This window comes from Coturnix japonica, unplaced genomic scaffold (genome assembly GCF_054131305.1).
Source record: "Coturnix japonica strain WE unplaced genomic scaffold, WE-NBRP24 Scf113, whole genome shotgun sequence".
Taxonomy (NCBI): Eukaryota; Metazoa; Chordata; class Aves; order Galliformes; family Phasianidae; genus Coturnix; species Coturnix japonica.
Window position 1 is genome coordinate 78287 of NW_028189016.1, and position 21625 is coordinate 99911.

The 21625-nt window shown below is 50.1% G+C and overlaps 2 protein-coding genes and 1 long non-coding RNA gene across 4 annotated transcripts; 1 reads left to right on the forward strand and 2 right to left on the reverse strand.

Moving 5' to 3' along the window:
• Positions 1-24: 24 nt before the first annotated feature.
• Positions 25-18077, forward strand: ATP13A1 (ATPase 13A1). Of its 2 annotated transcripts, XM_085535231.1 has the most exons (26): positions 25-362; positions 6316-6405; positions 6618-6808; positions 7112-7184; positions 7458-7613; positions 7858-7927; positions 8600-8706; positions 9278-9407; positions 9660-9715; positions 10054-10180; positions 10412-10549; positions 11023-11143; positions 11869-12026; positions 12286-12461; positions 12975-13085; positions 13605-13730; positions 14016-14124; positions 14363-14562; positions 14865-14961; positions 15343-15524; positions 15713-15827; positions 16073-16269; positions 16428-16570; positions 17017-17128; positions 17387-17530; positions 17721-18077. In XM_085535231.1, exons 1-26 carry the CDS (start codon positions 48-50, stop codon positions 17829-17831), a joined length of 3555 nt encoding a protein of 1184 aa, XP_085391357.1. In that variant the 5' UTR covers positions 25-47; the 3' UTR covers positions 17832-18077. The 2 variants fall into 2 exon arrangements, with proteins under 2 accessions (XP_085391357.1, XP_085391358.1); XM_085535232.1 differs by lacking the exons at positions 13605-13730; positions 14016-14124; positions 14363-14562; ... (6 more) ...; positions 17387-17530; positions 17721-18077 and having other exon boundaries at positions 12356-12461; positions 12975-13021.
• On the reverse strand, positions 13076-13456 carry LOC146751201 (uncharacterized). The gene is made up of 2 exons (XR_014941793.1): positions 13320-13456; positions 13076-13140 (listed from the first exon to the last, which is right to left on the reverse strand). It is a non-coding gene; the product is annotated as an uncharacterized LOC146751201 (long non-coding RNA).
• Positions 18078-18329: 252 nt separating the features above from the next.
• On the reverse strand, positions 18330-21468 carry MVB12A (multivesicular body subunit 12A). The gene is made up of 9 exons (XM_015850453.3): positions 21367-21468; positions 21165-21257; positions 20138-20234; positions 19917-20043; positions 19598-19726; positions 19157-19254; positions 18704-18768; positions 18577-18627; positions 18330-18489 (listed from the first exon to the last, which is right to left on the reverse strand). The coding sequence occupies exons 1-9, from the start codon at positions 21448-21450 to the stop codon at positions 18427-18429; spliced, it is 807 nt and encodes a 268-aa protein (XP_015705939.1). The 5' UTR covers positions 21451-21468; the 3' UTR covers positions 18330-18426.
• Between the last annotated feature and the right edge of the window lie 157 nt (positions 21469-21625).

Consider the following 21625-nt stretch of genomic DNA (forward strand, 5'->3'; position numbering starts at 1 on the left):
TCCTACCGGAAGCGGAAGTAAGCCGCCTGCAGGCGGTCCTTGACAAGATGGCGGCGGCCGGCCCGGCTCCGGGCCTAACGGACGAGCTGGTCTCGTCGGTGACTCTTTACCGCCGTAGGCCTCGGCTCCTTCACGGCACCGTGTTGCCCTTCGTAGCCGGGCTCTACCCGGCCTGGTTGTGGCTTTGGGGGCCGAAGGTGTGGGCGGCTGTGAAGGAGGAGGAGGATGGAGGACAAGGCCCCGGCCCGGCTCCGCCCGAGGCCGCGTTGTTGGCGTTGGCCGCCATTGGGGTCGTGCATCTGCTGACCGCGCTGTCGGGGCTGTGGTCGGTGCACGCGCACTGCGCGCTCACGTGCGTCAGGGTGAGTCGGGGGGGGGGGGGGGGGATGGGGGGAGGGGGAAAGAGTGGGGGGGAGATGGGGGGAGATGGGCCTTATAATGTATTCTGTGCCCTAAATGAGCTTTAAGGACCTTTCCAACCCAACTGTGCTTTGATACTGTTGTTTAGGGATCTTTAAGGACCCTTCCAACTCAACTGTGCTGTGATTGTGTGGTTTAGGGATCTTTAAGGACCTTTCAAACCTATTCTGTACCCCAAATGAGCTTTAAGGACCCTTCCAACCCGTTACATGCCCCAAATGGGCTTTAAGGACCTTTCCAACCCAACTGCATTCATTGTGTGGTATAGGGATCTTTAAGGACCTTTCCAGTCTATTCCGTGCCCCAAATGAGCTTTAAGGACCCTTCCAACCCAACTGTGCTGTAATTCTGTGGTTTGAGGATCTTTAAGGACCCTTCCAACCCTTTCTGTGCCCCACATGATCTTTAAGGACCCTTCCAACCCAACTGCCCCTTGATACTGTTGTTTGGGGATCTTTAAGGACCTTTCCAACCCATTCTGTGCCTAAATACCTTCAAGGACCCTTCCAACCCAGTCTGTGCCCCACATGGTCTTTAAGGACCTTTCCAACCCAACTGTGCCGTGATTGTGTGGTTTAGGGATCTTTAAGGACCCTTCCAACCCATTCTGTGCCCCAAATGAGCTATAAGGACCTTTCCAACCCAACTGTGCTGTGATTGTATGGTTTATGGATCTTTAAGGACCCTTCCAACCCAATTGTGTTGTGAGTCTTTGGTTTGAGGGTCTTTAAGGACCCTTCCAACCCAACTGCATTTATTGTGTGGTTTAGGGATCTTTAAGGACCCTTCCAACCCAACTGTGCTGTGATTGAGTAGTTTAGGGATCTTTAAGGACCCTTCCAACCCATTCTGTGTCCCACATGATCTTTAAGGACCCATCCAACCCACTCTGTGCCCCAAAGAAGCCTTAAGGACCCTCATTCCATGTCCCAAATGAGCCTTAAGGACCTTTCCAACCCATTCTGTGCCCAAAGACCTTCATGGACCCTTCCAACCCAACTACACTGTGATTGTGTAGTTTAGGGATCTTTAAGGACCCTTCCAACCTATTCCGTGCCCCACATGGTCTTTAAGGACCCTTCCAACCCAACTGCATTTATTGTGTGGTTTCAGGATCTTTAAGGACCCTTCCAACCCATTCTGTGTCCCAAATGAGCTATAAGGACCTTTCCAACCCAACTGTGCTGTGATTGTATGGTTTATGGATCTTTATGGACCCTTCCAACCCAATTGTGTTGTGAGTCTTTGGTTTGAGGGTCTTTAAGGACCCTTCCAACCCAACTGCATTTATTGTGTGGTTTAGGGATCTTTAAGGACCCTTCCAACCCAACTGTGCTGTGATTGTGTGGTTTAGGGATCTTTAAGGACCTTTCAAACCCATTCTGTGCCCCAAAGAAGCCTTAAGGACCCTCATTCCATGTCCCAAATGAGCCTTAAGGACCTTTCCAACCCATTCTGTGCCCAAAGACCTTCATGGACCCTTCCAACCCAACTACACTGTGATTGTGTAGTTTAGGGATCTTTAAGGACCCTTCCAACCCAACTGTGCTGTGATTGAGTAGTTTAGGGATCTTTAAGGACCTTTCAAACCTATTCTGTGCCCCAAAGAAGCTTTAAGGACCCTCATTCCATGTCCCAAATGAGCCTTAAGGACCTTTCCAACCTATTCCGTGCCCCAAATGGGACTTAAGGACCCTTCCAACCCAACTACATTGTGGTTGTGTAGTTTAGGGATCTTTAAGGACCCTTCCAACCCATTCTATGCCCAAAGACCTTCAAGGACCCTTCCAACCTATTCCGTGCCCCACATGGTCTTTAAGGACCCTTCCAACCCAACTGTGTTGTGAGTCTTTGGTTTGAGGATCTTTAAGGACCCTTCCAACCCAGTCCGTGCCGCAGATACCTTCAAGGACCCTTCCAACCCAACTGTGTTGTGGTTCTGTAGTCTAGGGATCTTTAAGGACCTTTCCAACCTATTCCGTGCCCCAAATGGGACTTAAGGACCCTTCCAACCCAACTGTGCTGTGATTGTATGGTTTATGGATCTTTAAGGACCTTTCCAACCCTTTCTGTGCCCCACATGATCTTTAAGGACCTTTCCAGCCCGTTACATGCCCCAAACGATCCTTAAGGACCCTTCCAACCCAACTGTGTTGTGCCCCACATGATCTATAAGGACCCTTCCAACCCAACTACACTGTGATTGTGTGGTTTAGGGATCTTTAAGGACCTTTCCAATCTATTCCGTGCCCCAAATGGGACTTAAGGACCCTTCCAACCCAACTGCATTTATTGTGTGGTTTATGGATCTTTAAGGACCTTTCCAACCCAACTGTGCTGTGATTGAGTAGTTTAGGGATCTTTAAGGACCCTTCCAACCCATTCTGTGTCCCACATGATCTTTAAGGACCCTTCCAACCCACTCTGTGCCCCAAAGAAGCCTTAAGGACCCTCATTCCATGTCCCAAATGAGCCTTAAGGACCTTTTCAACCCATTCTGTGCCCAAAGACCTTCATGGACCCTTCCAACCCAACTACACTGTGATTGTGTAGTTTAGGGATCTTTAAGGACCCTTCCAACTCAACTGTGCTGTGATTGTGTGGTTTAGGGATCTTTAAGGACCCTTCCAACCCATTCTGTGTCCCAAAGAAGCCTTAAGGACCCTCATTCCATGTCCCAAATGAGCCTTAAGGACCTTTCCAACCCATTCCGTGCCCCAAATGGGACTTAAGGACCTTTCCAACCCAACTACATTGTGGTTTTGTAGTTTAGGGATCTTTAAGGACCCTTCCAACCCATTCTATGCCCAAAGACCTTCAAGGACCCTTCCAACCTATTCCGTGCCCCACAAGGTCTTTAAGGACCCTTCCAACCCAACTGCATGTGATTGTGTAGTTTAGGGATCTTTAAGGACCTTTCCAACCTATTCCGTGCCCCAAAGAAGCCTTAAGGACCTTTCAAACCCATTCCTTGTCCCAAATGATCCTTAAGGACCCTTCCAACCCAACTGCGTTGTGGTTCTGTAGTCTAGGGATCTTTAAGGACCTTTCCAACCTATTCCATGCCCCAAATGGGACTTAAGGACCCTTCCAACCCAACTGTGCTGTGATTGTATGGTTTATGGATCTTTAAGGACCCTTTCAACCCTTTCTGTGCCCCACAAGGTCTTTAAGGACCCTTCCAACCCAACTATGCTTTGATACTGTGGTTTGAGGATCTTTAAGGACCTTTCCAACCCATTCTGTGCCTAAATACCTTCAAGGACCCTTCCAACCCAGTCTGTGCCCCACATGGTCTTTAAGGACCTTTCCAACCCAACTGCATGTGATTGTGTGGTTTAGGGATCTTTAAGGACCCTTCCAACCCATTCTGTGTCCTAAATGAGCTTTAAGGACCCTTCCAACCCAATTGTGTTGTGAGTCTTTGGTTTGAGGGTCTTTAAGGACCCTTCCAACCCAACTGCATTCATTGTGTAGTTTAGGGATCTTAAAGGACCTTTCCAACCCAACTGTGCTGTGATTGAGTAGTTTAGGGATCTTTAAGGACCCTTCCAACCCATTCTGTGCCCCAAAGAAGCCTTAAGGACCCTCATTCCATGTCCCAAATGAGCCTTAAGGACCTTTCCAACCCATTCTGTGCCCAAAGACCTTCATGGACCCTTCCAACCCAACTACACTGTGATTGTGTAATTTAGGGATCTTTAAGGACCTTTCCAACCCAACTGTGCTGTGATTGAGTAGTTTAGGGATCTTTAAGGACCCTTCCAACCCATTCTGTGTCCCAAAGAAGCTTTAAGGACCCTCATTCCATGTCCCAAATGAGCCTTAAGGACCTTTCCAACCTATTCCGTGCCCCAAATGATCTTTAAGGACCCTTCCAACCCATCTGCTCTGTGATTCTGAAGTTTAGGGATCTTTAAGGACCTTTCCAACCCAACTGTGCTGTGATTCTGTAGTTTAGGGATCTTTAAGGACCTTTCCAACCCAACTACACTGTGACTGTGTGGGTTAGGGATCTTTAAGGACCCTTCCAACCTATTCCATGCCCCAAATACCTTTAAGGACCCTTCCAACCCAACTGTGCTTTGATACTGTGGTTTGGGGATCTTTAAGGACCCTTCCAACCCATTCTATGCCCAAAGACCTTCAAGGACCCTTCCAACCCAGTCCGTGCCCCACATGGTCTTTAAGGACCCTTCCAACCCAACTGCATGTGATTGTGTAGTTTAGGGATCTTTAAGGACCCTTCCAACCCATTCTATGCCCAAAGACCTTCAAGGACCCTTCCAACCTATTCCGTGCCCCACAAGGTCTTTAAGGACCCTTCCAACCCAACTGCATGTGATTGTGTAGTTTAGGGATCTTTAAGGACCTTTCCAACCTATTCTGTGCCCCAAAGAAGCCTTAAGGACCTTTCAAACTCATTCCTTGTCCCAAATGATCCTTAAGGACCCTTCCAACCCAACTGCGTTGTGATTGTATGGTTTAGGGATCTTTAAGGACCTTTCCAACCTATTCAATGCCCCAAATGATCTTTAAGGACCTCTCCAACCCATTCCGTGCCCCACATGGTCTTTAAGGACCCTTCCAACCCAACTGCGTTGTGACTGTGTGGTTTAGGGATCTTTAAGGACCCTTCCAACCCATTCCATGCCCCACATGATCTTTAAGGACCCTCCCAACCCAACTGTGTTGCGATTGTGTGGTTTGAGGGTCTTTAAGGACTTTTCCAACCCATTCTGTGCCCCAAATGAGCCTTAAGGACCCTTCCAACCCAACTGTGCTTTGATACTGTTGTTTGGGGATCTTTAAGGACCCTTCCAACCCATTCTGTGCCCAAATACCTTCAAGGACCCTTCCAAACCATTCCGTGCCCCACATGGTCTTTAAGGACCCTTCCAACCCAACTGCATTTGATTTTGTGATTTGAGGGTCTTTAAGGACCCTTCCAACCCAGTCTGTGCCCCAGATACCTTCAAGGACCCTTCCAACCCAACTGTGTTGTGGTTCTGTAGTCTAGGGATCTTTAAGGACCTTTCCAACCTATTCCGTGCCCCAAATGGGACTTAAGGACCCTTCCAACCCAACTGTGCTGTGATTGTATGGTTTATGGATCTTTAAGGACCCTTTCAACCCTTTCTGTGCCCCACAAGGTCTTTAAGGACCCTTCCAACCCAACTGTGCTTTGATACTGTGGTTTGAGGATCTTTAAGGACCTTTCCAACCCATTCTGTGCCTAAATACCTTCAAGGACCCTTCCAACCCAGTCCGTGCCCCACAAGGTCTTTAAGGACCCTTCCAACCCATCTGCGCTGTGATTGTGTGGTTTAGGGATCTTTAAGGACCTTTCCAACCCATTACGTGCCCCACAAGGTCTTTAAGGACCCTTCCAGCCCAACTGTGCAGTGATTATGTAGTTTAGGGATCTTTAAGGACCTTTCCAACCTATTCCGTGCCCCAAATGGGACTTAAGGACCCTTCCAACCCAACTGTGCTGTGATTGTATGGTTTATGGATCTTTAAGGACCTTTCCAACCCTTTCTGTGCCTCACATGATCTTTAAGGACCTTTCCAACCCGTTACATGCCCCAAATGATCCTTAAGGACCCTTCCAACCCAACTGTGTTGTGCCCCACATGATCTTTAAGGACCCTTCCAACCCAACTACACTGTGATTGTGTGGTTTAGGGATCTTTAAGGACCCTTCCAACCCAGTCCGTGCCCCAGATACCTTCCAGGACCCTTCCAACCCAACTGCGTTGTGATTGTGTAGTTTGGGGATCTTTAAGGAACTATCCAACTCAACTGTGCTGTGATTCTATGGTTTGAGGGTCTTTAAGGACCCTTCCAACCCAACTATGACCTGCTTTGTGATGTACCTGTGCTGTGTTTCAGGAACCCAGCCCTAAGAAAGCCACGCTGGCTAAAGTCGTTCCAACCCCCAACAACGGATCCGTTGAGCTGGTGCCGCTCCACAGAGACCAGGTGAGTCGAGAGGTGCAGAGCTGCCCTTCCTCTGCTCTTGGTTTTACTGCTTTGGGATGTATCAGCTTATGGGGACGTCATGTCAAACACCACTGCTGTGTCTCCTATCTGTACTGCAGGCAGAATCCCATAGCAGCAAAGAGATATGAAGGGTTGGGGTTTCTGTTCTTTCTACTGCGTGTTCACTCGTTGTTTCTGTTCCCTTTCTATAGGACGAGGATGGTCAGGAGGCTCTTTCCTTTGAGTTCCAGAAAATCAAATATTCCTATGAGATAAATGGCAAGAAACAGTTTCTTCCCGTTGCTTTCCCTGTGGAACATCCTCTGTGTTACTACCAGAACGCCCGGGGCTATCAGGAAGACAAAGATATCCGAGCAGCTGAGAAGAAATATGGCACAAATAAGTAAGTTTTCCATGCATGAGAATGATCCCAAAGCATTTCAGAATGAGAAGATGAGAAATGATCCCAAAGCATCGAGCTGTGCTTTCAAATGGTTCCTCACTGCCATTGCTTGGCAGCTGTTGGGTCTTAAGGATGGAGAACAGGAGATAGAAAGTAATTAAGTGAGGGAAATAAAGGGAAGAAAGAGGTGGGTGGTGTCTGGGTGTTGTGATGCAAGTGGCTCCTGGTTGGGTTTTTTTTTGTGTTAGCACAGAAGTTTTAAATTAATGAGGATTTAATGAGTATTAATTATTTTATCCCCAGGGCTGAGATGGTGGTGCCGGAATTCTTGGAGCTTTTTAAAGAAAGAGCTACGGCGCCGTTCTTCGTCTTCCAGGTAAAGCAAACAGATGGAAGGGAGCTGCAAATGTTCTGCCATAAAAAGAGAGGGTTCCTACAGGTTTAGATGGCAAAAATCACTTAAATCTAAAGCTTTTCTCACCCTGCAACAACAATTTATTTCATTGCTGTGGGAGCAGTTTCTCCCTATGGAGGTCCCGCGATCCGCTGTGGTTTTTCTCCTCTTAATGCAACAAAATGCGTATTCATTTAGGTGAAAAAGATGCCTGGAAATGGAGCGAGATGAGAGCAGTTTGTGTTCTCCCTGCAGGTGTTCTGTGTGGGTCTGTGGTGCTTGGATGAGTATTGGTACTACAGTGTCTTCACCCTCTCCATGTTGGTTGCATTCGAGGCTTCTCTGGTCCAGCAGCAGATGAGGAACATGTCGGAGATCCGAAAGATGGGCAACAAGCCATACATGATCCAGGTAATCCCAATTATAACGGGAAATAATCATGAGCACCCCAATTAAAAGGGAAATAATCACGAGCCCAGCGCCTTAGGAACAGCTTCTTGGCGATGCTGGAGGTTTGGATGTGGTTGTGAGCAGAATTTCTGCTCCTTTTTCTCATCCTTGTCCATTTCAGATGACGTTAACACAAGCAGGACCGTCAAAATGCCCTTTTTTATCTTTATTTTTATGTATTTTCTTTCAAACTCTTTTCCTGCAGGTCTATCGAAATCGGAAGTGGAGACCCATTTCCAGCGACGAGATCATCCCAGGGGATATCGTCTCCATTGGTAAAGCTCTGTGCGATCTACAGCTCATTTAAAACCTTCCGATAGTGAAGTTTCACTCAGGGAAATCACACAGAAGTGTAAAGAAACACCAAAATGCCCAAAAACTGACCCTGGTTGGGCGCTTCTGAGGGGTTCGGTTCATCGGCGTAATGGTTCTAAGGTTTGATCTCTTCTTGTTGACTTGAAGGAAGGGAAATCTGTAGGTAAAAGGGGTTTCTCCTCCACTTAGGATGAGGAAGAGTTTCCTCCCTGCTTATAATATCTCCCTTGGAAGGAAGGAGGGAGGGCTGTGTCTCATTAGTGCTTCCCTATTGAAGGTTCTCTTTCCCCACGGTGCATTTCCTATCTTAGAAGCGTCAGTGGGAACTAAATGACTTGAATTGGGAACTGTTCTGATCTCATTGAAGAACCTTCAGGGTTCTCATTCCTATCTTAGAAGTGTCAACGGGAACTAAAATGACTTGAACTGGGAGCTTTTCTGATCTCATTGAAGAACCTTCAGGGTTCTCAGCACTGCTCAGCCAAGGGACGGAGTTGGCAGCCCATGAGAGATTCATTGATTCCCTTTGGGAACCTTGTGTATTAGCTGAACCGAGGGAGAGCTGCTCCCTTCCAGGTATCCATGTGTTGCTTCTACCCCTCAGCTTCTGAGTTCTAATATCTTAATGACAGGCCGATCTCCCCATGAAAACCTCGTGCCGTGCGACGTGCTGCTCCTACGTGGAAGGTGCATCGTGGACGAGGCGATGCTGACAGGAGAGTCTGTGCCGCAGATGAAGGTCTGTGTGAAATCGTTCTCTGTTGTCCTGGTTGGAAAGTAGAAATATTGAAGGCTCTGCGGTCGCACACGTTGATCTCTGTGTGAATGCTGTGTGAGCAGCTTGGCCTGTTTGTTATCATCTCCCTGTCAGCGATGGATGATCTCTGTTAAATGAGAACAGGATTCCTGCTTGGTCTGGCTGCGTTTCCAGCCTTGGAGGCAGAACTACAAGAGAGTTGCCCTCCCACGCATTCCCCTGTCTGAATTCTTTTACTTGGGTAGAGGTGGGAGGAATAAGTGGAAAGCACTTCAAAACCTTTCCTAGTGCACCGGGGGGGGGGAGATGTAGAGATAGTAAGTAGTGATCTCAGAGCCTCCCTTATTGTACTCTGTGTGCCAAGGGGGAACTGCATCCCCCACACTGGAATGTCTGGCTCTAAACCCAGAGCCCGTTAATTCCTGAGTTCACCTCGGGCTGCTTTGAGCTGGAGTGAAGCTGAGAGCACCTCATGTGGGATATGAATAGACAGCCGTGCTCCACATTTACTTATCAATAACATTGAACCTGAGAGCTGAACGTTGTCCTGCAGGAGCCCGTGGAGGATCTCAGCCCAGAGCACGTCTTGGACATGCAGACAGATGCCAGACTGCACATTATATTTGGTGGAACCAAGGTAGTGCAGCACATCCCGCCCCAGAAAGCCAGCACGGGGCTGAAACGTACGTATCCATGTCAGTTCCCTCTGATTAAACGCTTGTGGGTTCATTTCATGGGGCTCAATGCAACATTTGGAAGCAGTTATTGAGTTGCTCTCATGCACCACAACATGAGGTTGCCGTTAGTTCCTCCTCAAGTTGATTTATCCCCTTGCAAGTGATGGGAGGGCAAAGCTTTGAGTGTTATTTCCCTATAATAAGTCCCACAAATGACATGCAGTAAGCTCACGGCCTTCATTCCTGCTCCCATTCCAGCTGTTGACAATGGATGCGTGGCGTACGCTCTGAGGACTGGCTTCAATACGTCTCAGGTAAGATGTGCATGTGCCTGCTCACCTCTATCAGCACCTTCATGGTGTTCATTCAGTGCTTTTAGGAGCAATAGAGGGGGATGGAAATGGGGGCATCACGGTGATGTGGGTGGGAGAGGAACAATGCATAAGGATCCTTAAAAGCAATGGCGAAGAGGGACTGAAGAATGGGTTTGTGTTTTGGTGGGGAGGGCTGAAGGCCGCTGGTTATTTGGAGGGTTACAAAGCTGGGACCAAAACAGCAGAGTGTGATATTAAAATTGGGCTTTGTACACATTTTTAACAAAGCGGTGCATGCTGCAGAGCTGGTTTCTTGCACTGAAGGCTGTTCTTCTCAGGGGAAATTGCTCCGTACAATCCTCTTTGGGGTGAAGAGGGTGACAGCCAATAACTTAGAGACCTTCATCTTCATCCTCTTCCTGCTGGTCTTTGCTATCGCTGCTGCGTCGTACGTCTGGATTGAAGGTGAGTTTCTTCCTTGCTTCTTCCAGCTCTGCACAGGACCTGGCCCAGAGCTGTGGGAAGGACAGTTGTAATTATTTCTGAGTGTGTATCTGGGTTGGGCTGCTCCAGTTTTCATGGTAGGGCCACACTTCATTCCGGTTGCTTTTCTTGCCCTCCCGCAGCTCCTGTTAGGTAGGTGTGCTTCTCTTAGTTCTGTGGGGCAGGAGATACAGGGTTTCTCTCGCCCCATAGGCACCAAAGATCCCAGCAGGAATCGCTACAAGCTCTTCCTCGAGTGTACATTAATCCTGACGTCTGTTGTTCCACCTGAACTTCCCATCGAGCTCTCTCTGGCCGTCAACACCTCCCTCATCGCTTTGGCCAAGCTCTGTAAGTACCAAACAGAAACAAAATACAGGCTGCTTCTGCTTCCAGAGGGTCTTTCCAAGCCCTCCCAGCTCTGATTTTGCCACTGATTCGTACATCTGGAACTGTGGGGATGTCGGTGGGTGTGAAATCGCTGTCAGCTCCTCCATTTCTGCAGGGTGGTGGTATCTGTTTGGAGCTGGTGGGTGGGAAGGGGGCTTGTTTAAACCCCAAAGGGCAGAACCAAGGGTGTGTGCTTTAAAGGGGGTCCATAAGAGCCGAACCAAAGTGCTTGACTTGAACGTATGGAGGAGGGAATTCATCATCTTCAGCTTTGCTGCCACATTGGTTTTAAACGCCATAGAAATTCAGAGCAGGGAGCTCATTGACTCCAAGTGCCGTGTTGATACCTTTTGCCTTGCATAGAAAAGCCTCTGAGCTCCTCCTGCTTTGCACCAGCCAACCTGTAACAGAATTCTCCCCCTTCTCCCTATGAGATGTGTATTGTACGGAGCCCTTCCGCATCCCTTTTGCGGGCAAAGTGGAGGTTTGCTGCTTTGACAAGACAGGAACGCTGACCAGCGACCACCTGGTGGTGAGAGGAGTGGCTGGGCTCAGGTGGGTGCAGGCGATGTAAGACTTCTTTGTCTTCCTCATTCATTTAGAATCATAGAACCACCGAGGTTGGAAAAGACCTAAAAGATCATCCAGTCCAACCAGTCACCTATTACCAATAGCTCCCACTAAACCATGAACTCAACACAACATCCAATTGTTCCTTGGGGTCAGTGACTCCACCACCTCCCTGCGCAGCCCATTCCATTGCCCGACTTCCCTGTCTGAGAATATAATAATATATATAATATAAATATAATATTTCCTAATATCCAGCCTGAATCTCCCCTGCTGCAGCTTGAAGCCATTCCCTCTATTCCTATCACTAATAGCACGAGAGAAGAGGCCGACCCCCAGCTCACCACAGTCTCCCTTGAGGAAGCAATAAGAGCAATAAGGTCTCCCCTGAGCCTCCTCTTTTCCAGGCTGAACATTCCCAGCTTCTGCAGTGCTTGGAGCAGGGCAATATCTCGGCCCTTTTATTTCATAGCTGTTTAAATGTGTTAATTCAAGCTCCTTTTATGGAGTGCTCTGCTCAAATCTGCAGTTGAAATGATGGGCATTGGCCAACAGATCCGAGCTTCCCACCTTGCCATAAGCAGCTCCGCTGTTTCCCATCATAAAATATGAATTTTAAGGGGAAAAATGGGCTGAGAAAAACCCCCGAAACCTGTTTTGGAGCATCGTAACGGGGTTGTTAACACGGGTGGTCTTCTTTTGTGCTGCAGGGATGGGAAGGAAGTGACGCCCGTCTCTGACATTCCTATAGAAACCCACCGAGCCATCGCGACGTGCCACTCGCTCGTGCAGCTGGATGACGGGACCTTGGTGGGGGATCCATTGGAGAAGGCGATGCTGACAGCGGTAGACTGGACCCTGACCAAAGGTAAAACCTTTATACGTTTGTTTGGGGATGGATGGATGGCAGGAACATGGATTTAGGGGACATTAAATAGCAAAAATCCATTCTCAAGGCTGTGGGTATTCCTATCCACTGGTTGCTGCCTTTAGTTCTGATAGCTCTCCATGCAACGGGGGTGGGATTCACTTTAGAGCATCGGAAACGTGACTGGGACCTGAAGGGGAGGGATTTTGCTTCTACTACCGAGAAACCTTTCAGGATTTCCTGATCTCTTTGTTTCCAGATGAGAAAGTTTTCCCCAGAAGTATTAAAACTCAGGGACTGAAAATTCACCAGCGCTTTCATTTTGCCAGTGCTCTCAAAAGAATGTCTGTCTTGGCGTCGTACGAGAAGATCGGTGCTGCTGATCTCTGTTACATTGCAGCTGTGAAAGGGGCCCCGGAGACGCTGCATAAAATGGTGAGCGCGGCTCTCCAGGACACCGAGGGCCTTCTATGGCACGTGGGTTCATGCCATAGAATGTTTGCCCTTGAATTCAGGACATAGAGAATTGGGTTTGTCCTGGAGGTTGGATTTGGGATGTAGAGAGTTTGTCTTGGAACTTGGATGTGGGGATTTTGTCCTAGAACCTGAATTGAGGACGTGGGGATTTTAACCTGGAACCTGGTTTTGGGACAGGGATTTTATACTGGAACTTGGTTTTGGGACAGGGATTTTATCCTAGAATCCAGAACTCGGATGTGGGGATTTTGATCTAGAACAGGATTCAGGACATGGAGATTTTTGTCCTGGAACCCAGAGGCAAGACAGAAGGAATCTTAGAACCCTGATACAGGACATGGGAATTTTACCCTAATAGCTGCATGTGGGACAGAAGGATTCTGTGTCTCCCCCTACCATATTTAATATGAAATACCGAAACATTCTACACCTTCAGGTTGATATTAATGTGACTTTTCCCCACACCTCCAGTTATCTCAGTGCCCAAGCAACTACCACGCTGTGCACACTGAAATCTCCCACGAGGGGGCACGAGTGCTGGCCCTGGGCTACAAGGAGCTGGGGCACCTCACTCACCAGCAGGTACGTTTTCTTTATCAGCGTTGGATTCAAAAAAGGAGCTTAAATCCTTCGGCCTCTTAAAGGAAAACAGATGGCATGAGTTTGGTTGTGGCAGAGTCAGGGGAGAGGGGGGGAATCTTTGGGTTTGTGGATGCCCAAAGCTCAAAGTTTTATCTTTATCGAGCAATAATTCTGCTTTCCTGTCTGTAAAGCAACAGCTCTTCCTTCATGGAAGCCCAGCGTTGAACTTCTTACCTCCAAACCCCCTGTTAGATGGGGACGAGTGTGCACAAGACATTTCAGGGCCATTTCTTGAGCTTTATCTCCAAGAGGTCTTCCCTATAGAGAAGCTGAGGATGAGCTGGGTTTGCCCTGTGCTTCTCAGAGCACAAATTGTCTTGCAAGCGATGCTTTCATTGCATAGAAGCACCCACCAGCAGCCAAGACAGCTGTGGTGAAGCATCAGGCGGCGCTCCAGTATTCACCAAATCAATGGCAGAATAACAAAATCAATGGGTTTTCCCCATTTGCTGTGGGCAGGTGCGAGAGATGAAACGTGAAGCTCTGGAGTGCGACCTTCGCTTTGCTGGCTTCATTGTGGTTTCCTGCCCTCTCAAAACAGACTCCAGATCCGTCATCAGGGAGATCCAGAACGCGTCGCACCACGTAAGCATCGCTGGCAAGCGGCATCCTGGCCTTGCTGATAGGAATAAAGCTCTAGGGATGTGAATTTTGATGCCTTTGGAATGAAGGCAAAAGGAAGGCAGGGAAGCAGCATGGATGTGGTGTTCTTTTGGGGATGGCATTTGCCGTGGCCTGGAGAAAAAGCCTTTCTTGAAGGTGCTGCATAGAGCTGCATCTCATAGGGAACATCTCCAGCATCCCAGCTGGTCTGAACTCTTCTCAGTGCTCCTCAGAACTGATGTTGAGCTCTTTGTGCTTTCCCTTCAGGTAGTGATGATAACAGGAGACAACCCTCTGACCGCCTGCCACGTGGCCAGGGAGCTGCACTTCCTCCAGAGGGAACACACACTCATTCTGCAGCCCCCTGCCAGCAAAGGTGACTGATTTACATGCAGATTGCATGCAGATTACATGCAGATTGCATGCAGATTACATGCAGATTGCATGCAGATTGCATGCAGCAGTGGCTTCAGCAGCCAAATCCCCCCTTTAGCACTGCAGCCCCATACTACAAGCATGTATGCTGATAATGAAAAGGGCTCGTTTGCTTTCCAGAGTCCCAGATAACCCTCTGCCCTTGTCCGCATTAGGATACAATGAGCTTCTCTTTACAGATTCCGCCTGGCAATGGCAATCCATCGACGGCACCATCGTGTTCCCCATTTTACCCACCTCCCTGCGGGAGCTGACGCAGCGCTATGACCTGTGTGTAACAGGGGAAGGTCTCTCTCACCTTCAGGCTCTGAACAGACAGCAGCTGCTGCGGCTCATACCGCACGTCCAAGTGTTTGCCAGGGTGGTGCCAAAGCAGAAGGTGAGAGATGTTGGTAATACCCACATTTGCTTTGCCAGTGGGGCTCATCTGGTGCGTGGAAACAGCAGCATCGCTCATAAAGCTGTTACCAGCCTATGAGCAAAACCTTGTGCCATCCAAGCCAGCTGGCAGCAAGAAAACAGCTCAGGATGTGTGCTATCATACTGAACACACTGGCTTATTTAGCTTCACGTTCCTAAGATTAAAACCCAGGGTGAACCTTTAGGAGTGTGGTTCAGAAGCCAACGAGTCGCCCAGCTCGGCTGCTCTGTCAGTTCTCACCCCGTGGTTCTTTATGGCAGGAGTTTGTGATCACTACTTTGAAGAGCCTGGGCTACGTCACGCTGATGTGCGGGGATGGGACCAACGACGTCGGAGCTCTGAAACACGCAGATGTGGGTGAGTGCACTGCAGGGTGCACCACTGAGTTTGGTGGAGGTTCCTACATATGAAACCGATGTTAATTTCTCTTCTTTTGGGGCTGGAATTGATCTGTCCAACATCATTTAGGGTCAGAAAGCGAGATTTAGGAAGGATCTTTGTGCTGGTGGAATACCCGCTGTGCACATATAAGCAACCAGTGGGAATTGGCTGCAAATATATCTTTATAGAAGAGAGATTCTTCCTACTTTTTCTCTTTGCAAAGCTTTTCTCCTTCAGCCAGCCACTCTGCAGTCACTCCACAACGAGCTGCACACGTAGATAGCCATCAGCATTCCCTTTTGGTGCAAGTGCTTTGCAAAGGGAGCACAGCATTCTATCATGTTTGGGTTATTTCAGGAGTAGCTTTGCTGGCCAACGCTCCCGAGAGGTTGCCTGAGAGGAAGAAGAGGCCTCGGGATGGTCCCACAGAGCTCAGACCCGCTGCAGTGACGCTGGGGAGCGCAACGGTGAAGCCCACGTCGCGTGGTGCCAAGCACAGGGTCATGTCCCAGCGAGAGGAGCAGCTGGCCATGCAAAGGGTCAGTAACGAGACATCCAAAATCCCACTAATTATCATCACTCTTTGGTCTTTCTTGGGTGTATTACTGGTTCATCCAGACCAGAGAAGCTTCTTGCATTACTAGAGCAAGAACAGGGACTTCTCTTTGCTTTGGAAGAAGGAAGGGCAGCACTGTGAAGCAACGTGCCTTTCTGTTCTGTCCTGCAGGAGCGCATCAGTCAGGTGCTGAAGGATTTGGAGGAGGACCGCGTGCCAGTGGTAAAGCTGGGCGACGCCAGCATTGCAGCCCCCTTCACCTCCAAGCTCTCCTCCATCCAGTGTAGTAAGTGCATTGGGGAGGAGCTGAGTGCATGGTGTGGATCAACACATGGCCCCATTCCTTGATCCTATGAAAGAATAAGCAGAGGTTGGGGGTGTGGGGTGGTGAGAAGTGCTCCCAAACTTAACAGTGGTGGGGTCTCCCGCATTGGGGGTGTGGGGGATGCTCAGTGCTGATCTGTGCTGCTTCAAAAGAGGCTCAAAGTCCCCAAAGCTCTTCAGTTCTGCTTCCAACCTCTTCCTCCTCAGTCTGCCACGTGATCAAACAAGGTCGCTGCACGCTGGTGACAACCCTCCAGATGTTCAAGATCCTCGCGCTGAACGCCCTGATTTTAGCCTACAGCCAGAGCGTCCTCTATTTGGAAGGGGTGAAGTTCAGTGACTTCCAGGCCACTCTGCAGGGGCTGCTGCTGGCTGGCTGCTTCCTTTTCATCTCCAGGTCGAAGGTACGGGGGAGAACAACGCGTTGGGTCAACACCCAATCCATGTTTCTCATCCAGACTACCACAAGATGGGCCCTATCCAAAACGAAGCTGTTTTAATTAACAAACCAACCCAAAACTTCACAGATAGGTCTGAACCTGTTTGCTTTTCTTACTCCCAGCCTTTGAAGACTCTGTCCAAGGAGCGCCCCCTGCCGAACATCTTCAACCTGTACACGGTGCTGACGGTGCTGCTGCAGTTCCTGGTGCATTTCCTCAGCCTGGTTTACCTGTACCACGGTGCACAGGTGCGCAGTGCTTCCAAGTAAGTGTCCCTTCCTCCAGCACAGGAGCAGCTCATCCTAGAGCCATTAAGGTTAGAAAAGCCAGTTACAAGGAAAAGAGAATAAATCTTAAGATTCAGCCCCGTGTCCCCATCTCGGCCCTTCTCAAAGGAGGAGAATGGAGAAAGCCATATATGTATATATATTTTCCACTTGATTTTTGATCTGTTTCCACTTGATTTTTGATCTGTGGTTGATCTATGGCCAAGAGTTCTCTACTTAAAGCAGGAGGGGTTGGACAAACAACCTCCAGCATTTCCTCCCATCCCCTTCAAGTTCTGCCATTCCCATCAGCTGTGCTTACAGCAGGGTGCTATTCACTGGCTGATTTAGTGTATAATACTGATCACTTGGGTTTGGGTTGGGTTTAGGTGAAAGCTTTGCTCTTGGTGATCCCATTGATGTCTCCAGCTCTGCTCTCTTTTAGACGGGAAGAGTTTGTGGATCTATACAAGGAGTTTGAGCCCAGCCTCGTCAACAGCACCGTGTACATCATGTCAATGGCGATGCAGATGGCCACGTTTGCTATCAACTACAAGGCAAGCCACGCTTCCATCACAATCCAGAGGAGCAATTGTGCCACTCAGACACACTCAAACACACTCAAACAAAGCACTGCTCTTTAATCACAACCAATGGGTTGCTCAGTGCTTAATTAAAGGGAGATTAAAGCTCCCTCTTTAGGCTCAAGTTGGATCAAGCTTTGTGCCCCAAACTGCTCCTTATCCCCTAACCTTGAATGTCAAAACTGCTCCTTATCCCCTAACCTTGAATGTTCCTCCCCGCTGCCATTTTAGGGCCATCCCTTCATGGAGAGCCTGCAGGAAAACAAACCTCTGCTGTGGAGCATCATCCTCTCAGGGTTGGCCATCGTGGGGCTGCTCACGGGTTCGTCTCCGGAGTTCAATGAACAGTTTGGGCTGGTGGAAATCCCTACCGAGGTGAGAGCGCGGTGCTTCGCTGTGCTGCCCCTAAAGCCAGTGCTCACAACATGAAGGCTCTCACAAGGCAGCAGGAAATAGCTTTAAGTAGAGCTTTAAGCAGCAGCTCAGTGCTCAGCAGCTCTATTAGGCTTTATGCAGTGAGGGGGGAAGGGGAGGATGGTTGCTCACCGTTGCCTTTGTTCCCCAGTTCAAGCTGGTCATCACGGAGGTGCTGCTGGCCGACTTCTTCCTGGCCTTGTTGGCCGACCGCATCCTTCAGTTCCTGCTGGGGAGAGCAAAACTCAAAGTGCCTTCGTGAACGTCAAGGACCCAGCTGGGGGGGCACCCCGTAATGAAATCACCCTGATGATTTGAGAGCGATTCTTGAGCTCTGGGAGAAGTTTCTTCCCATCTCGTGTGGAAAAATCACCTCCGTGCAATGACTTTTTTTGGTGTTCCCAGGACGTAGAACCTGCTGGTTGGTTTTTGTACTGCCCCGCTCCAGGAGACGTTTACAGTCTTTGGTAACGAAAAAGAAATCAAGCCCGATGTATTTTGAAAGGTGGCTGGGGTTTGTTTGTCATGTTTTTAAATGGGGAGCATCCATTAGATGAAAGAAAGGGAGGATTAGGCTCAAAAAGCAGCACCAGAAATGCTATAATCCAATAGGAGCCCGATGTTCAGGGTAGAGCTGTGGTGTTAAAGCACAAGAGGAGAAGCACAGCCATAAATACAGCCATGCTGCCCCACGTTTTATATCACAGTAGCCAAAGCAGCAGGAAATTCTCTATTTTAGCCTCAAAAAACATCAAAATACTTTGGCAGTCAATGAGAGAAACGCCTTTATTGTCATCATCCCTTGGTATTACTTCATGTTAATTGGGTCTTAATTAAGGAGAGCGGCTCCAGTGGTGTCAGCAAATGGAGGGAGGGAGGCGAGCGGCTGCCGTCCGTTCCACTACAAAAGTGTAGTTGTACTGGAAATAATGAGAGAAAACCAGTGGGATTTGGGGTATCTGGAGCGTTGCCATCACTCACCACAATAGGATGAGGTGTTTCATTACCTCTTTCTCAATATCAGCCAGAGATTTGACTGTCAGGTCGGAGAGAATGGCCTGAAATTAAATGGGGGGGGGTTTAATGGAGGGAGGTTGGGGGATGAGATGGAGGGGGGGGTGAAGGAACACTCACGTTGCTGTCGGATTTGGGACCACGCTCGAATTTGGGGTGTAGTGTGAAAGGGACTCCGTCCATCGCTGCAAAGAGCAGGGGCAGGGATGTTAATAGGGCAGGTTGTAAGGGATGTTAACAGGGCATGTTATAAGGGATGTTATAAGGGATGTTAATAGGGGATGTTAATAGGGCACGTTATAAGGGATGTTATAAGGGTATGTTATAGGGATGTTATAAGGTATGTTAATAGGGCAAGTTATAAGGGATATTATAAGGGATGTTAATAGAGCATGTTATAAAGGTATGTTATTAGGGACATTATTAGGGCATGTTAGAAATGATGTTATAAGGGCATGTTAATAGGGCACGTTATAAGGGATGTTAATAGGGCATGTTATAAGGGATATTATAAGGGATGTTAATAGGCCACATTGCTTTGTGCAGCTTTATATGGTACAGAGGAATGGGTACCTGAGAGGTTGTAGATGCTGGAGCCATCATCGGCCGAGTTGTGTAGTGTGATGGAAGCACGCCTGGAGATGGAGCGAGCCACTGGCTTCTCAGGTGTCCTATGGGATTAATATTATGGGATGGCAGCTCCACAGGGGATGAAGGGACCCTATGGAGCTCCCCCAGTCTGCCTTCCCCTATAGCAGTTCCCTATAGCACAGTGCTCAGGGTCACAGCCTGTCCCCATCACGAGGTGCTGCAGCCCCCCACTATCTCTGCACCCTCTACTGGGCTCAGTTCCCCATCAGCCCTGAACTGAGGAGCCCACAGCTCCCAGCACACAGTTAATTAACCTCATTAACGGGTAATGAGAGCCACAAAGCCTTAACACCATAAAGCAGCATAAAGAGCTCCCAGCTCCAGGTAGGAGTAGATGAGGTCAATGTATACGTATATACGTACTGCTGTTCAACGTCGGTCAATGAGAGCTGCTTCAAACCCAGGCTGACCGTCCTGGGCTTGGGGACAGGAGGGGGGCTACGTTTGGGAAGGGCTCCTTTCTTACACCAGATGGCAAAGCCGCCCATTTCCCTATGGGGAAAGAAAGGAAAATGGTTAAAAACAACAGAAAAAACAGGGAATTATTTGGGAACAGGGAAAGGGCTGGAACACAGGAGGAAGGGAGGGTGGGGGGAGGAATAGAAATAGGGCTAAATGGCAGCAGGTAGCCCATTATTTGTGCATGTGTTTTGGGGATAGGGGGGTTGGTTTCTTGCCTTACCCAACCTTCATGTATTGAGGCACAGCTCTGCTCTTCGCACTCACTTTGATGTCAAACACGGCCGTCTCAGCAGCCCCGCGGGGCTGCAATCTCACATAGAGCCGTTTCTTACGGGACACACCGGAACCTTAAAGGGGAAAGTGAATGGAGGTGAAGGAGGAGCTAAAAGCGGGACCGGAGCTTCACCAACCCCCCCATAGATCCTTCCTAACAGCACTTACGAGGCTCTGGGAACTCGGGGGCTCGAGTGTAGCCCGTGGGTTGTGGGCTTCGGTCGCTCAGCACCTGGACGTCGGTCACTATAGGCACAGCCGGGTCCTGTGGGGGCCGAGAGCTCAACATGGCACCCAGGGTTGGGCCCAGACCACAGGGTAGGCCCCAGGATTGGGTCCAGGCCCCAGGTAGGCCCCGTGGGTGGGCCTAGGCCTCAGGGTAGGCCCCAAGGTTGGGTCCAGACCCCAAGGTAGGCCCTGGGATTGGGCCTAGACCCCAGTAGGCCCCAGGGTTGGGTCTAGGCCCCAAGGTAGGCCCAGGGATTGGGTCCAGACCCCAGGGTAGGCCCCAGGATTGGGCCTAGACCCCAAGGTAGGCCTCGGGATTGGGTCTAGACCCCAAGGTAGGCCCTGGGATTGGGTCCAGACCTCAGGATAGGCCTCGGGATTGGGCCCAGACCCCAGGGTAGGCCCCGGGATTGGGTCCAGGCCCCAGGTAGGCCCTGTGGGTGGGCCTAGGCCTCAGGGTAGGCCCCAAGGTTGGGTCCAAACCCCAAGGTAGGCCCCAGGGTTGGGTCTAGGCCCCAGGGTAGGCCCCAGGATTGGACCTAGGCCCCCAGGATAGGTCCCGGGGTTGGGTCTAGACCCCAAGGTAGGCCCCGGGGTTGGGCCTAGGTCCCAGGGTTGGATCCAGGCCGCAGGATAGGCCTCGGGGTTGGGCCTAGGCCCCCATGTAGGCCCTGGGATTGGGCCCAGACCCCAAGGTAAGCCTCGAGGTTGGGCCTAGGCCTCAGTGTAGGCCCCGGGGTTGGGCCCAGACCCAAGGCAGGCCTCAAGATTGGGCCTAGGCCCCAAGGTAAGCCTCGAGGTTGGGCCTAGGCCTCAAGTAGGCCCCAAGGTTGGGTCCAGACCCCCAGGTAGGCCCCGGGATTGGGCCTAGGCCCCAAAGTAGGCCTCAGGATTGGGCCTAGGCCCCGGGCTCACCCCAGACCCCATAGCAGGCCCCGGTCTCGCCCTATTCCGGCTGTTTCCGTACCGGAGCTGCGGTGCTCACACACAGGTACCCGCCCTTGTGTCCGAATCCTTTGCTGCCCAGGTTGGCCGCGTTACCCTCAACGCTTGTGGTGATCTGTGGGGTGGGTAGAGGGTGAGATCGGGCCGCACCGCAGCCTCCCCTCGATCTCCAGCCTCAGCCTCAGCCTTGCAGCCTCCCGTCGGGCCGCAGCCTCCCTTCATACCACGCTCCAACCCGATGGAGCCGCCTCGGGCCCCGCCGCCCAGCCCACACCGCTCAGCGGAGCCGCTTCCTCCTCCGCCGCCATGATGGCCGCCTCCTCCCTGAGGTAACAGGGGGCGGAGCCACACGGTAGCTTTCCTCGCTCGGCTATTGGCTGGCGCAGAGCGCGGAACAAAACGATTGGAGGCGAAACTTTGAGCGACAAGCAGAGCGACCAATGAGAAGCGTTAGGCCGAACGCCCCCAACGCTTTCAAACGCG

Coding starts and splice junctions, on each gene's coding strand:
- ATP13A1 (XM_085535231.1), top strand. CDS start 48: ATGGCGGCGGCCGGCCCGGCTCCGGGCCTAACGGACGAGCTGGTCTCG. Junction 13,086..13,604: donor GGCACCTCACTCACCAGCAG/GTACGTTTTCTT, acceptor TGCTGTGGGCAG/GTGCGAGAGATGAAACGTGA. Junction 17,129..17,386: donor CGTTTGCTATCAACTACAAG/GCAAGCCACGCT, acceptor CTGCCATTTTAG/GGCCATCCCTTCATGGAGAG.
- MVB12A (XM_015850453.3), bottom strand. CDS start 21,450: ATGGCGGCGGAGGAGGAAGCGGCTCCGCTGAGCGGTGTGGGCTGGGCG. Junction 21,258..21,366: donor CTCCATCGGGTTGGAGCGTG/GTATGAAGGGAG, acceptor CCCACCCCACAG/ATCACCACAAGCGTTGAGGG. Junction 20,235..21,164: donor GTGTGAGCACCGCAGCTCCG/GTACGGAAACAG, acceptor CGGCCCCCACAG/GACCCGGCTGTGCCTATAGT.